The sequence below is a fragment of the Lycorma delicatula genome, chromosome 1 (assembly GCF_047948215.1).
Source record: "Lycorma delicatula isolate Av1 chromosome 1, ASM4794821v1, whole genome shotgun sequence".
NCBI classification, from domain to species: Eukaryota; Metazoa; Arthropoda; class Insecta; order Hemiptera; family Fulgoridae; genus Lycorma; species Lycorma delicatula.
Window position 1 is genome coordinate 204,587,955 of NC_134455.1, and position 17,262 is coordinate 204,605,216.

Here is a 17,262-nt window from a genome sequence, read left to right on the forward strand (position 1 = left end):
ATGGTCTTACTCAATGTGGGTTGGCCAGAGGGTCCACCCATCTCTGAAATGGTTCACCTGAGACTGTACAAGACTAAACTTCATTTACATTCATACATATCATCCTAATTCATCCTCTGAAGTAATAATACCTTAGAGTGGTTCCGAAGGCTAACAGAAAAAATGAGAGGGTTGGCTGGAGGGTGTAGAAGTTGGCTTCACCAACGATGCGGCACTGGTCGTGATGGATAAAGAGGTCCAGTGACTTGTGGAGAAAATGAATAGAGGAATAGAAATGGTACCAAAGACACTTCAAGGCAAGAGACTAAACCTTGCAGCTGAGAAAACAGAAATCTGCTGGGAGAAAGAAATTTCTCCCAGCAGGGATTGGGACTTCTGTTTTCTCAGCTGAATTAAGGTAGATGGGATTGTGGTGGAGCCAGTTGAACAGGCAAACTATCTGGATGTCTGGATGGACAAGAAGAGGAAGTGAACATGGAGGATGGCTATAAACGCTGAAAGAACAGTGAAGGGACTGATGGCAAATGTAGGGAGTCTGCTGTCATCTAAAAAAAAAGTACTTCTTGCTACAATGGTATCATTAATTATACTTTAAGTGGTACCTGTGTGGCATTGCACCATGCAGTATGGTAAATGCAGTGATAGACTAAATAGTATGCTGAATGGCTGACACTACAGATAGCCTCCGCATACAGGACGGTGTCCACTGAGGCTGTTTTTGTTATTGGGTGTCACCTATTGAACTGAAAATATCTGTACAGGTCAAAAGGTGGAGATGCAGGACTACAGAAGAAGCATTTGAAAGGCTATCCTCAAGGTGGCAGGATAGGTGGGCAACATGCCACTGTAAGTAGACCTTCTTTACTATCCCAAACATCAGAAGGTGAGTCTTTCGAGGACAAGGGGAGGTATATTTTTGGCTAACTCAGCCCTTGTCAGGCCGTGGCATGTTCAACGCCTGTCTCTCTAAGAAAAAAACAAGTTTAGACTCAAGATGTTCCCACTGGAAATAGGAGGATTCTGTAAGCCACACATTCTCTGAATGTGGCAGGTGGTTCCCCGAACAAACTGCAGGAAGCCTGCAGAAACACAGTATGCCCATATATTATGCCACAAGACAGTTATCAGGGCTGTTGTAAAAGGAGGAGTGTTTTTAGTCTGTACAAGTCTGACACTACAGTTTGTGTGGACAGACGATGGCTGGCACAGCATTTCCCTCCTCCGATGTAAAGAAAAATATAAAAATACCATGGTCAACATAATCACTTGATATCATCCCTCTTCACCTCCTTTTTATTTATGGAGATAATAAAGAGAAAAAGTATTGAACACACTAGTTAATTATAATTACACTGAAACTTTTAGGGCAAAACAGTGACAAAGAAATATGAGAAATATCTTGAGAAATTAAGCATCAGTTAGAAATTCTCTAGGCAAAAAAGCAGACAACTCAGAAGCACAAACAGTACTTGCGTTTGTTCACAGGGTTTTAAAACACAATAGTTGGGTAACCAGTACTCATTTTTAAAAAGATAACTGTTCAAGTTTCCATTTTATTAGTGAAATCTTAGGTTAAAATCCATTCTGAATTTTAGTATCAAATTTACATTTCTATACCAGTAACACAAATACCAACATTTCTTCCCTCTTATCAATACTAAGATAATTATTTTTTAGACAAACTTGCAGACATTAATTCACTAAAATTATTATTAAAATATACACACTTTCTGCTAAGATAGTCATAATTCTTATATTTAGTACATTTATTTACCTTTCTTAGCTTCATCAGTACAGTGAGTTTTGAAAATGGAATATATCTGAAACACAGGTGATTTAGTTATGGTGAAGCTAAAAATAGTGGATAAATGTACTCGATATAAAAATTATTTCACTACCTTCTTTTGTAATTGCAATACCTAACTAAACTGCTAATAGTTAACTATCAATGCATAATAATTAGCAGAAAATAGTATTTTACAAACACATACATACATTTATAAGTTTAATTTTATTATTAACTTCAAAAAAATTTTTTGACGTGCTCTCAAAACATTAAATGTTAGGAAAACTATTGATTGTAATTAATTAACACATGACCTAACTAGACTAATTCGGTAGATGTTAAGAATATCAACCATCAAACCTTAAAAACTCCAAATCCAGTATGTGTTGTTACTTATTTTTTTATTGTTGACTGACTCTTAACCAATTATCCCACAGGTGGTCAAAACTGCACACAACCCACATGCAAATGCATTTTCACTATATTACATGCCTGTTTAACGATAAAAATTACAAGTGTCAAAAAAATCTTAATCACAAATGTTTTTTTTCTGAACGTACACTAATTAAACAATATAATGAGAGTGAATAATAGCAACTCTAGTTTCACATGCAAATTATTGATACTAATGTATACCACTCCTACCACTTTTCTTTCATTAAGTTCAACTTCAAGATGTCTTTAAATGTAATAAAACTGCACATGATACATTCTTCCTTTCTGGTGACTGCAAAAGCTAGAGTCTGGTTTTTATAATTATTTTAATTTCCTGGCAAAATTTTTGTTTTAGGCATTTATACTTGCCCACAATCTCAGCTCAAAAATGGTGATAGATTAATTAATGTAAAAAACATAAATCTATGTTTCATATTTTTATATTAAATATTAAGAGTTGAGTTTATATAAGCACTAATTTTACTGAAAATGGCTGGCACCGTTAAATAATCAGCTGGTGTTTAAAATAAAAAAGGTAAATAAAAATAACACTTTTTTAACAGTCAATAAATAGAAAATAGTTATTTTTTTTAATAGCAAGTCACTGATTCATTCGATCTAGATAACCTATTTATTGTTTACTACTTTAAATTCTCATCGAAAGCCAATTAACAACTGAAACTTTAATACAACAGTTTAAGATAAAAACTTTCAGATGTAAGAAAACTCAACATTATAATTCGGTACCTCATATTAGGATTTTCATGAATAAAAATTAATTATTTCTTTCTTAAATACTAAAAAAATGACTTAACTAAAAATAATTGTTTGTATTTTTTTAAGTCTTTCAAATAATGCCTCACTAAATGAAGTAATTTATAAATATAAATAAAAGGCAATTGCACTCATGTAATCTATATTTCATGGTTTAAAGTAACATAAGTTGTATCAACTTATATTACCAAAAATAACAACACTTATTAAGTTATGCTGAATTTTAGGATAAAAATCAACTTTGGTTTTGCTTAGCAAATAAAATTTTGAACTTACCTATTGCTGCTTGTTCTTCCAAAAGCTGGGTCTTTATTAGTTCACAGGTCAGCTGAATAACCTCTTCTAAATCAACCTTTAATTTAACTAACTCTTCATTATCTGGATCTGTAGTCAATGCTGCTTCAACCTAATAAAAAAAACAATTTGATGTAGTCACCACATGATTTCATGTACACCTATTAAATTACATATACACATTTTTAATTAAATATAAAATTTAATTTCACTAATAACTTCTGATTTTTTTATTATTATTGAATTATTATTCATTGTAAAAACATTTTTTTATAATCACAGGTTAATAATTATTAATAAATCAATATATTTAAATTAAAAAAAAAGGAAATGAAGTAGAATTCGAACCAATGTACCTTCCCCCTTATTAAGATCTAAATATTTCGTTAATTAAAATTTAATTTGGTTATAACTCTGGAATCAATGAAAATAAGTACCACTTATGATAAATTGTTGAAAAGCTCTAAATGAGGGCTTATTACTGCAGTTAAGAAGAAGTCCAAAATCCTATTTTTTTTGGATTTTGGGTTTTTTTGGTCAAGTTGATTGTGCAATCAAAAGGGGAGGAGCACAACTAGATTTTACAACAGTCCTAAATCTAAACTTTCAACATCCTATGACTAATCGTTTTTGAGTTATGCAAGATACATACATACGTACAGACGTCACACCGAAACTAGTTAAAATGAATTCAGAGATGGTCAAAATGGTTATTTCCATTGAAATCTGAAAACCGAAATTTTTCGCAGTCACAATACTTCCTTTACTTCATACAAGGAAATAAAAATTATGTACAAATACATTTGAATCATTAAATTATTTTTTGTTCTACTTTACAAATACCTGCAATCCACATGAAAAATTACCCTGTTCAATTTAGATTATCAATTCTTAACCACTGTTCAAAACTTTATTTTATCTATTTAGTAGAAAGGTTCTCAAAGTTGAAAAGAGCTCATGCAAGAATTTTAACCTTAATAAATGTAATATAATAAGGAAACAGATGAAAGAATGCAGCCTAAACCTTTTATCCCAGATCATATAGTTTCAATCATTTCAATATTTCTCAACAGAGATTGTTAAATCTCAATTTAATTTCAAACAACTTTCATAATGTACACCTAACTTCTAAAAGTAAAGAGATATCAAAAAGAGATAATCTAGAAAAGAGCTGCAATCAAAATTTTTATGATTTCAATTTCTCTCCTTAGACACTTGTTAAAGATACACTCAGAATACATAGATTGAAAAATTACATTAAAAAATTGTTTTAAACAGAGTGGCATAGATCCTTATCAACAATTAAAATGAGAAAAAATTTGTGATGTAACAGCATTCAACTTGTATTATTGGCTTTAAATTATTTTATATCAATTCTTAATATATTTTTTATGAGAAAGTAAAAAAATAATTCTTTATAAAAGGAATGAAGACAACTCAGATCAACAATTCTTTAAAAATTGTTGAAAATTCTGTAACATCTGACAGTGTAAAATTTTCTGTTGGTAGTCTATAAGCTGCATGAAATAAATTTGCAGTCTACAGCTGATCCCTGATGTAAAAAATTAAAAGCAGATACAACAGAATGTACAGCTTATGCAGTTTCATGTTTGCAGAACCACAACAGTAAAAAACACTAATACCTTGAGTTCTATAAATAAAATGTTTCTACATCGTTGTCTGAGCTCAGGCCAGACAAAACAAAACACAAATCAGTTCAGTTTCTCATTTTCTTTGATGTATAAGGTTAAAATTTATTTTGAATACAGTCATTCAACGTATAAAGTGTATGATCAACTTCTTCACCTAACTCAACTATTATTGTACTGTTTTCTGAATTTTCCTCAATTATCCATTCTTACAACTCCAGTATCCTTGTGCTTATGGTCTTTCTCAATCATGAGCTCTAGGAGAAAAGTTTACCATTTATTTAAATCTTTCATGCAGAATTACAAAATAAAAACAAACCATTTCATTTGGCAAATAATAATTAGAAAAACTTTCTGCTAACAGGTGTCATATTTCACCTCAATTGCACTCTGCTAGTTATACATAAAATACATGTCTGCAATCTCAATATGAGAATAAACTTCCTTTTCAAAAAGTAAACACAAATAAAGAGAAACTGGTATCAAAAAAATTTAACCAATAATTGATTCTCAAAACAGACAGAAAGAACAAAAAAGAAAATAAATTATAGCAAAACAATAGAATAAAAAAAATTTATACTTGAATAACTAATCAAATGAAAAATGTATTACAATTGTTCATTTCCTTTTTTGTAATTTTTATTAGTGGTGATGAAATTCAGCTGAAATTATATAAATTTTCTACTTTAACTCAGTTGTTTGACGATCAATTTTCAAAAATAAGGCGTCAATTTATTTACAATGAAAAGATTAACAATTTAAATTGCATTTTGATAAAACTAACAATTACAAAGATATAAATAAATAGATATAAAGAATACATAGTAAATGAAGTAAAAATCATAATAATAAAAAATAAATTATTATTTATTTTACTTTTAATGTATATATTAACATAGTATATCAATAAATGTAAGTTAAAATACACAAAATTAATAGATTTCAATAATTAAAATAATTTACAGAAATTGTAATATTATAGACTTGCAGGAGAAATTATGAGTAAATGGACTGGTTGTGAAAATTAATTATTTATGTTAAATCTTTCCCACAAAAAAGGATGATTCATGAATTTGTTCCTTTTTTTTATGTATGTCCTCACATTTTTATTTTTGCTGCTGCTGGTACAGAGTGGAGCACATGGTGCACCTGGCAGCTGCGCACAGTATACAGAACTTAGGGGTTGTGTTAAAAAATCACAACTAAAGAAACTGTTAAAAATGTTCAGGATTTTGATGCTTTTCATTGTGAACATTTTTGTTGCTGTTAAGACACTAGGTACTTACGTATTAACGCCACCGCAGCTACAGCTTTATTTAAAAACAAAGTAGTCAATCGGATTTTGGTGGAAAATGAACAGTCTCTTTATTAATTTTAATAAATGGTTATTTATATTTATTTATCTTATAAATATAATTTAACCAAACTTAACCTAAGCTCGCTAACCTTGACTAATTAACACTGTAATTTTTTAATATTTATTTAATAAATTCAGCAATTATTGCAATTATTTATTATTTAAATAATCAAAACACTCCTGTTAATTAGTCAAGGTTAGCAAGCGAAGCGAGCGTAGGTTAAGTTTGGTTAAATTAAAATAAATAAATATAAATAACCATTTATTAAAATTAATAAAGAGACTATTTTGAATCTATGTTAAACTCTATATCGGCCGATTTTCCACCAAAATCTGATTGACTACTTTGGTTTTAAATAAAGCTGTAGCTGCGGTGGCATTAATACGTAAGTACCGGACACTAAATTCAAGAATGTTATTTAGTTACAGTTGGCAAAACCATTTAACAAAACCAGGAAACATTTTCGCAGCAAGGCATATGCCTGCCTTTTTTCTAATATATAATAACATTTAATATATTAATTTAAATTATTATATAAAACATTAATTAATTATTATTAAATTTATTTATACATCATGGAAGAAAATTAAATAAAATGGCTGTAATTAAATATTTTTTATTTCCTCTTTAAATTTTCGGCTTGCTTTCCCCCATTCATCTCATTTTTTGCCAATAATCTGCCAATTTAAAACTATTTTTCAAAAACTATAAACAATTACCTTGGAACTTATTTAGGACCTAAGTTATTTGTTATAATTGAAACTTTTTGTTAGAAACTCCTCTCCCCCAAGTTATGTTTCTCGTTAAGTTACACAGTACCTCACCAAAAATTCCATAATTCAATACTTCATAAGTGTAATACACAATATTTTCAAATTAAATGATTTGGTTAAGCGTGTTAGGTTAAGAATGAGATTAGATTTACTTGAGCCTAAATTAATTAATCTTAAGTGCAAAGTTAACCTTAACCTAAATAAACTGCAATGAATTTCACTTACACAAACTTATTTACTCTGTAAATAATGTATTTTACACTAGCAAAGTGTTGAATCATGAAACTTTTAGTGAAGGTTCTGTGTAACTTACAAGGGATGTAACTCTGGTAAAAGGCACTTCTGACAAAAAATTTCAATTGAAATGAATCACTTAAGTCCTAAATAAGGTATTTTCCAAATTTCATCAAAATCAGAGGTGAGTCCCCAATTGTAAACAATTACCCTCATTTACTATACACAGCGCCTCTTCAAATTTTTATCCCACTTGAAAACGCAAAGTAAATCTATACATGTGTTCATGTTTCCTGAGTTCTAAATAATAACCGATTTCACAGAAAAAATTCATTAACATCTACACAATTGGCTTATGTTAATCTGTGCAAGTAAATTAAAAAATAAACTAAACAAATACCACAATAATCATCTAACGCCATAAAATGTTTAAGAAGAAGAATAAAATGCAAAAGATCAGTTTGATTACAATAATAATAATCCTAATTTACCTTATCTTATTTCAATGAATAAGCAGCCACATTTTGATGCAGGTGACATTACACATCCCACTTCTTTCACAATGTGAGAATTTCTTTAACCTATTCTTTATTTTGACAGAGGACCATTCCTAAATATCTTGAATGAAAATTACAACTTTTAATTGAATAAAAATTTGAAAACTTTGTTTGTTAAATGCTGCATCAGAAAATAAAAATTACCATATTATTGGTTATTTTTCCCACAACTGACAAAAATTTTAACACATTGGCATAAATTTGTTTTCTTATCATAATAATAAAAGAGCGCACTGCATCCATTTCAGTTCAACCAAAAATAATTGAGAACAAAACTAATTGGCTTTTTATTTTTTGTTAAAGTTTTCCAGTTTATATGATTAAAAACAAGGATTATTTGTTTTTAGCATGTTTCATATCTTTTTTGGGCGATCAATTTGTGAAGGCATATAAATCAATTTGGCTCTTTTTTGAGGTTTGCAGAAGCTTTAATAATTTTCATTTTTTAGCAGAGACTTTTAGCTCTGCTAAAAAAATACTATGAAACTAATTTTTAAAAAACATTTGAGATCTGGGAGTCATATCTTTACGTTTTTGCAAGTCTCAAAATATTGTAATTTGCATAAAATCTACGCTACTCAAAGTGAAAAAAACTCAAATAAAACACTTCACAAAAATCACAATTTTCACAAAATCAACTTTGTACGTATAAGCCGCTAACATCTTGATTACGGACCCTTTAATAATACAACAATGTAAGTTCAAGCAATATGAAGAAATTGCATATACATTTTACTGTAAAATTTTTTTTAAATACGTTTAAAAGGTTTTTTTTTAATTTGGTGTTATAGGACTGAAATGTATTTTGTTTCTTCAAATTTGTCTACTTGCAACAGAAAACGCTAAAAAATAAAAAAATGTATCAAAAAAATAACAAAAATTGTCTGTAGCCATTCAAAAAACATATTTAAAAATAAGGAAGAACTATCTTTAACATTAAATTTTTAAAAGGAGAATATTGCAACCAATAAAATACTAACCATTCATATGTATACAAGCTAGTTAAAAAAAGTCACAAGGGTCATTACTTTCTGGAAAATTCATGTATGAATAGGCTATAAGGTAATTAGAAACAAATGATTAAATTACAGATTATAAAAATTATTACTTTCAAATAATCAAAATACACAGCTTTAATATGGTTATTCCACTTCATATAACTCAACTCTAATTGATCATTTAATATAATTCCTATAAAAGGATGTCATTTTCTTAGCAAGCAAATAACATGCTTGAAAGTCTAATATGAAATTATTCAATTACACAACTGACTTTTAATTTATGCACATACAGTGACAAAAAAACGTGAATTCATTATAAAATATTTCATTGTGTTTGTTTTCAAAGAAAAAAATATTTAAAAATACCGCCAGTATTAAATAATAAGTAGAACATTTTCAGTGGAAATTACCAAAGAATGGACCATAACCTCTAAGGCATCATTATTTTATTACAGTTGTCTAGTTACCTTGAAATAACATACTAATGGTTTTATGGTAAAAATAAATTATAATCGAATTAACTAATTCATTCCATTTTAAAGATATTAGGTACTTGGAAGTTGAGTAGTAAAGTCTAAAATTATTCCTTTTAGGTTAGAAATTTAGGAATAACAAAGAACCTTTATTTTTTTAATAAAACTAAAATATTACTGCTTAAATGTGTACAGTAATAATAATACTTTGTGAATTTAATTGCTGCTCATTACAAAAATTAACAATAATTAAGGGAACAAATAAAATTAATCAGACTCTAACAGTAAGGGAATAAATCAAAACTAACCGGAAAAGAAAAATGACACATTTACAGATTTTAGAAATGACCTCAATAAAGACTGGCATAACTAATAACTTACTTGTTGTAACTGTAGTTTGTAATTTTGTAAGTTTGCATTCAAATCGTCAGACATTCTTAGAGAATCACAACACAACCAACGACTTTAACGCATCAACGCACAATAACACTCACAGTCTTTTGATTTATTTGCTAACCTCAGCAGGTAAGTTTTCGAATTTTTAATAAAATTCACGCCAATGAAAATTACTAAGTAATTAGATAATGTTGATTAAATAAAATTAGATAACTATAATTAGATGAGAAATTATATTTCTATACGTTTACATTTCAGTAAATTTATATTTTATTTAATTATAGCTTTATTTTTTAAATGCCATGAGGTGTAATTTTTAAGTTGACTTGTTTTGAAATTCGTATTTTAAATAAACATTTAAGTAACGTATAATACGATAATTTTGTTGTTCATTTTCCCTTTCTCAGATGGATACACTTGCTGTAGCGCAAGGGAAGTTATATTCTGTTTGAAAACTTATGTACTAAATTCAAATTTTAATTGTGCTGCGAGTATATCTGAAAATCATAACAAGTAATCAATATTTACACGTGTTGATTTGTTTTAAACATAACGTATTGAAATCTTAACGTAAGTCTAAAATTAATTAAATAATGCATGTATAAAGTTTTGTTTGGATGCGTTTTCGTTTTCGAAGCTGGTTACATAACATCCTTCGTCTTGTATTGTATAACCGTTTACTAACAAATGTGTTCCATCTTACTTATATTTTATTGTTTATTCTATATTAAATACTGTTTAAGATAAATAACATTATTTATTTATCTAGCTAAGAAAGCACCAAAAATATTTTTATTTTTTTTTAATGAAATTGTTACTATTTTAATTTCATTGCGTTTGAATTTATCGTATTACCGATTTATTAGTATTTTATTTTTAGCATTACTAGTATTATCTTATTAATAGAAACTATTTCCATTCTATGAAAAAAACTCTGATAGAAGTATTTTATTGCTTTCCACGATTGCTTGTGAAAAACACATGAAGTGATCCTGTTTTTATTACTAGAATAGCACCCCCAACCTATTTCTTGCTGCATGAGAAACTCCTGGTCTGGGTTCTCTCATGCAAAGGTGACCAGAAACTATTCAACAAGGTCATATGATCTGACACTAATTTCCTCCATTGTAAAAAAGTAGGTTTACAGAAATAAAGTGTAAACTTTAACTTTTATCCCAAGGAGGAAATTTGAGATATCATTCAGCCAAATTAATTAGCAAGTCTTTGAGAAAGTCATGAATTTCATTGGTAGAGAGAACTACATGCAGAGAAATAGTAGGGGACGTGTGGCAGATATTGTATTTCACATTTAACTCCCATCATGTATCTTTTGTAATGATGTAAAGTTCATTTCATGAAAATAAAATTATTTACAAAGGAACACTCTTTATTTAAACTCATCTTTTTAAAAAATTTTCTGTCTTCAGAAAAAATTAACAAATGGAAGAAGAAGAAGGGATTCTAAGCATCTTACTCCCTTAAGTACTCTTGTCCCTTAACTTTCTGCAATTAATAAACATTTAAATAAATCCAGATTCATCCTTTTTCCAGAATGTTTTAAATTTACAAAATAATTTTAAAAAGAACAATGATTCCCAAGAAGTACCCCTTTTCATAAGTGGCATGAGTTGGCAGTGAGATAGGTGCACCACTATCCTCCTGGAACCATAACTGCTCAACATCCACGCCATTCAAATAAGGCATAAAAAATTCTTAACCATGTTATGGTAACATTCCACATTCACTGTCATGGTATTTTCAATTTAATTTTTATAAAGATAAAGTCCGATCACTCCACCGGTCCAAAATCCACTCCTAAGAGTAACTTGCAGGTTTGTTGTCTTGTCATCATTGATCTCCTCTTCTTTGATATAGTTCTTATCTTTTTAAAATATGTAGTGACAAATTTAAATCCCTCTTACCTGAAAAAATATACATAATCAAAAACACCAATAAAAATGTAAGTTACAAACAAACAAAGCTGAAGATGATGATGACTGTCTTAAAGAAATAATAAACTTTATTTAAATTTTATAAAAATTCATAATTTATATTTAAATTTTTATATGAAAATAAGAAGTAAGTAAAAAATTTGAAAATTATGAAAATTTAACAAAGTAATTTTTTTCTTTATTTGATTATATAGATATGTGTATATACTGGATATTATATATAATATCTTATGAATATATATATATACTATATATTACTTGATTACATCAATGGTTGTAGAGATTGTTGTTCAAACAGATTTTGTGGTTATTAATAGTGTGTTGTCTTCTAAATTTTAAATTCTTGAATATTTGTTTTATGTAGTTATAGAATTTGTATACCGACTGTAGAATTTGGTGTGGGATCCCACAAAAGTTGACTATTGGTATTAATTTTTTTATGTTTTATCAGTTACTGTGTTTTGGTAGTAAAGTTGATAATATCGAATTTAATTAGCATAGTGGTCAATGTGTTATTGAATTATTTAAATTTTATATAAGTATATATATTATATATATAGTTATACGATTATATACTCCCTCTATGAATCATGAGACCTTGCCAATATGTAGAGGGTTTGAGTGCTCAGTGACACAGAATAGCTAGACCGAAACTGCAACCATATCGGAGAGGTATCTATTGAGAGTCAGACTAAGGAATGATTCCTGTAAGAGGGCAGCAGCTATTTCAGTAATTGTTAAGGGTGTAGGTCAGGAGGACTTAAACAGCCATATTAACATCAATCTTCTGAGTACTGCGCACCTGAAAGCAATGGAAAACTACAGTTGTTTTTTTTTCCAAGAAAATGTAATTCTGCATTTTCATGTAGCAAAGGCGGAGGCGCATTCCTTAGTAAAATAACCCGGAGGTAAACTAGTCCCCCGTTTGGATCTCCAGGTGGGGACTACTAAGAAAGGGGTCATCAGAAAATTAAAAAATAATATTCTACGAGTTGGAGCGTGGAATGTTAGAAGTTTAATAAAGGTTGGTAGGTTAGAAAATTTAAAGATTGAAATGGATAGGTTTAATGTAGATGTTGTAGGAATTAGTGAGGTTCAGTGGGAAGAGGAAAACAACTTTTGGTCAGGTGATTTTAGAATAATCAAACAAAGGACAAGTAGGAGTAGGTTTCATAATGAGCAAGACGGTAGGGAAGAGAGTAGAGTTTTCAAAAAGCTTAGTGATAGAATCATTGTAATCAGGGTAAAATCAAAACATAAGCCGACAATTGTTAAGTTCTATATGCCTAAAAGTGTCCATGTTAATGATGATGAGGTAGAGTGACTGCAAAGCTTGCCCTGGAGCGACCATAATTTAGTGATAATGAAATGTAGATTGGACCTGATGGATGAATGTAGAAAGTATAAGAATGCTAGTGATGAAGAAGGTAAAAGGAACTACCGACAATTAAGAAATACTATGAACAGGAAGTGCAAATTGGCAAAAGCAGAGCGGATTAAAGAAAAGTATTCAGAAATGGAAAGAGAAATGATCATTGGTAAAATAGACAGAGCATACAGGAAACTTAAGGAGAATTTTGTGGTACATAAATTAAAATTTAATGATGTGCTAAACAAAGATGATGCACCAATTTATAATATGAAAAAAAGTCGATAGGTAAGTGGAATGTATTGGAGAATTATACGAGGAAGAAGAGTAGGTCGAAAAGGATGAAAAGGGAGATGCAATACTGAGATCTGAATTTAAGAGAGCATTAAAAGATTTGAATGGCAGAAAGCCTCCTGGGATAGACATGATATCTGCAGCATTACTGTGCAATTCAGGTGAGGAAGCGATAGATAGATTATACAAACTGGTGTGTAATATTTATGAAAAAGGAGAATTTCCGTTATTGTCATAATAACAAAGAATGCAGCAGCAGATAAATGTGAAGAATTCAGAACAATTAGCTTAACTACTCCTGCATCAAAAATCTTAACTAGAATTCTGTACAGAAGAATTGAGAGGGGTGTAAAAGAAGTGTTAGAAGAAGACCAATTTGGTTTCATGAAAAGTATATTGACAAGGGAAGCAATTTTAGCACTCAGATTAATAGTAAGAAGAAGGTTAAAGAAAAACAAACCAACATACATAGTACTTTAGACTTAAACAAGGCATTTGATAACGTAGACTAGAATAAAATGTTCTGCATTTAAAAAAAATTAGAGTTCAAATACAGAGATAGAAGAATGATTGCTAACATTTACAGGAACCAAACAGCAATAGTAATAATTGAAGAACATAAGAAAGAAGCCGTAATAAGAAAGGGAGTCCAACAAGGATGTTCCCTATCGCCGCTACTTTTTAATTTTTACATGGAACTAGCAGTTAATGATGTTAAACAACAATTTAGATCCGGAATAACAGTACAAGGTGAAACGATAAAGATGCTACAATATGCTGGTGATATAGTAATTCCAGATGAGAGTAAAAAGGATTTAGAAGAACCAATGAATGGCACAGATGAAGTCCTACGCAAGAACTACCGCATGAAAATAAACAAGAACAAAACGAAAGTAATGAAATGTAGTAGAAATAATGAAAATGGACCACTGAATGTGAAAATAAGTAGAGAAAAGATTATGGAGGTAGAATAATTTTGTTATTTGGGAAGTAGAATAACTAAAGATGGTCAAAGCTGGAGCGATATAAAATGCCGAATAACACAGGCGAAACGAGTTTTCAGTCAAATATAATTTGCTTACATCAAAAATTAATTTAAACGTCAGGAAAATATTTTTGAAAGTATATGTTTGTAGTGTAGCTTTATATGGAAGAGAAACTTGGACAATCGGAGTACCTGAGAAGAAAAGATTAGAAGCTTTTGAAATGTGGTGCTGTAGGAGATAAATAATTAGATGGGTGGATAAAGTGACAAATGAAAAGGTGTTACAGCAAATTGATGAAGAGAGAAGCGTTTGGAAAAATATAGTTAAAAGAAGAGACAGACTTATAGGCCACATATTAAGGCATCCTGCTATAGTCGCTTTAATATTGGAGGAACATGTAGATGGGAAAAATTGTGCAGGTAGGCAACTTTTGGAATTTGTAAAACAAAATTTTAGGGATGTGAGGGGTATACCGAAATGAATACTGGCACTAGATAGTGAATCTTAGAGAACTGCAACAAACCAGTCAAATGCCTGAAGACAAAAAAAAACTATTATATAGAGAAAGGATTTTTTTTTTCGAGATAAACAAAAAAACAGTACCCAATCAATCGCAACCAAATTTTTACCCATGTTTCTTGGCAAACTGAGAAGGTTTATAGATATATTTCATCTCGAAAAAAACATTAAAAACAACAATAAAAAAAAATAAAAAACATTTTAAAACGATAATGCTTTACTACCTCCACACCTAGTATGTGTCTCAACATTAGGCGGCGGATACGTTGCGCTCATGCAACAACGTTTTACGTAGTATATTGGCTCACCGCTAGGTGGCAGACATGTTGCACTAAATTCAGCCTACTTAATCACAATATCAGAAGCTGTCGATAATTGTTAATTATTGAATTTCACACAATTTTAATTCGTTTCTTTGATATACGTATAGTAGTTAGGTTAATGCAGTTGTATTCTAGTTCTCTAGATAGGCCTAAAATGTTTAATTCAAATTTATTTATTATTTATCTCTTTTGGCGATATTTGTTGAGCGATAAGTAATTGTTTATTAAAATTTATAAAATTAATAAATAATAGTAAGTTAATAAAAACACAAATATAAAATATAGATTAAAGTAACTTATGCCATAAAATTAAATTAAATAATCTGTAAATTAATTGAAAATAGACTGCTTCTAGCGGGAAAGAGTTATGGAGGAGCGTGTACAACGGATATCTGGCATTAAATAAAGAATCCTTTTCTTTTTACTGATAAATATTAACTTATAATCACTTCATTTTATTAATAAAATTAAAGAAATAAAATTAATAAATAATGATAAGTAGATAAAAATACAAATATAAAATATAAATAAAAATAATTTATGCCATTAAATTAAATAATCTGTAAATTAATTAACAACGAATTGCTTATAGCGGGAGAAAGCGTAAAAATTTGCTTTTAGCGTAGAGGGAGCCGTGCACAGACGCCCACCAACATTAGTCCGTTCAGGTAAATAGCAGCTAAAATAAAAATGTGAGCACATACGACAAACAAACCCACGCACCATTATTCTTTATAAAGAATGATTTTGGCGGTATTTGTTCAGCGATAAATATTTGATTTTTCAAATTTATTTATTTAACTACCTATTTTGACGGTATTTGTTGAGTTCTTTTTCTAAAATCATGCCGAAACGGAATATTGGTTGAAAATCAACAGATGCGAGGCGAATGTCTACATGAGATTATGAAGAGCGTGAGGATCTGTTTTACGATGTTATACAATGTAGAAAAGCCACTTTAAAGTTCAGATCTGCTTTTGAATATGATGCTCATTTGGATTATATTAATAGTAAAAATTTACAAATGGGTGCAATGATTAAAATATGCAATCATTGTTTTGCAAAAAATGGATAGATGAAGCTCCTAGCGTGCGTTGTTCTGACGGGAAAGTTTCACTTCCTATACTTAATGAGCTACCAGAACCAATCAACAGCTTAGTATTAGGATCCCATCCTTTGTCAAAACATTTTCTCCTTAATGTTGGAAAGTACAATACTTTATTTCAGATGACTTCTTTCGGTGCTAAACAAATTGTAGAAGGGAATCTTTTAAATTCAAGGTCAAGTTTACCGTTGCGTAGAAAGTTTAGAAAGTGATGGACGTGGTGTCCATCACCAATTTTTACAAATTTACTTCTTTCCTGATGCTGATCAAACTTCTTTTCATATTGTTTCACACTTGAAAAAGGAAGTAATAACAGCACTCCAGCAAGTTTTTCTGGAACATAATTTGATCAGAGATTTTAAATGCAATATTGACAACACACCTTTGGGTAACGCGGAAGATTTTTAATTAATAATTCATGGTAATCGTGTACCTGTTAATCAGCATAGGGGTCGCTATAATGATCCAACTACTAATGAAGTTGTTGTTTTACTGATCAATGAAGATAAAGGACCTAGAGATATAATCTTACATTGTCGTGACGGTTAACTGCAACGTGTGTCTGAGATTCATTGTTCTTATGATCCTTTACAGTATCCCCTTATGTTTTTGAAGGGTGAAGATGGTTATTATCTAACTATTCCCTTAAATAATAATGAACAAAATAAAACAGTTTCCTGCATACAATTTTATGCATGTTGACTTACGGTTCGAGTTGACATTGACAATTTTTTATATTATTACAGAAATTTATTTAATCAATATAGTGTTGACATGATGGCCAAAATGATCACTGAAAGATGAGCCTTTATTCATAAAACCAACAAAAAAATGACCTGCTGATGATACATTCATCGTCGGGATACTGTGCAACAAGACACCAATGTTAATGTTAACAACATGAATCAAAGTGTCATACTTCCCTCATCTTTCACTGGTTCACCGCAGTACATGCATTGAGAAATCTCAAGATGCTAAGACATA

At 29.7% G+C, this 17,262-nt stretch overlaps 2 protein-coding genes across 4 annotated transcripts in view; one reads left to right on the plus strand and one right to left on the minus strand.

Annotated features, from left to right (window-relative positions):
* Positions 1-9,852, minus strand: part of Spf30 (survival of motor neuron-related-splicing factor 30) — a 36,738-nt gene extending 26,886 nt beyond the window's left edge. For both annotated transcript variants that reach the window (XM_075370828.1, XM_075370818.1), the window contains exons 1-2: positions 9,716-9,852; positions 3,272-3,401 (exon numbers count right to left, since the gene is read on the minus strand). In XM_075370828.1, the coding sequence (XP_075226943.1) occupies positions 3,272-3,401; positions 9,716-9,769 (184 nt within the window). In that variant the 5' untranslated portion in view covers positions 9,770-9,852. The remainder of the gene's footprint in view (positions 1-3,271; positions 3,402-9,715) is intronic.
* Positions 9,853-10,144: 292 nt separating this feature from the next.
* LOC142327626 (protein scarlet-like) overlaps positions 10,145-17,262 on the plus strand; it is a 104,106-nt gene continuing 96,988 nt past the window's right edge. For both annotated transcript variants that reach the window (XM_075370834.1, XM_075370841.1), the window contains exon 1: positions 10,145-10,300. The gene's annotated coding sequence lies outside the window, so the exon portion shown is untranslated. The remainder of the gene's footprint in view (positions 10,301-17,262) is intronic.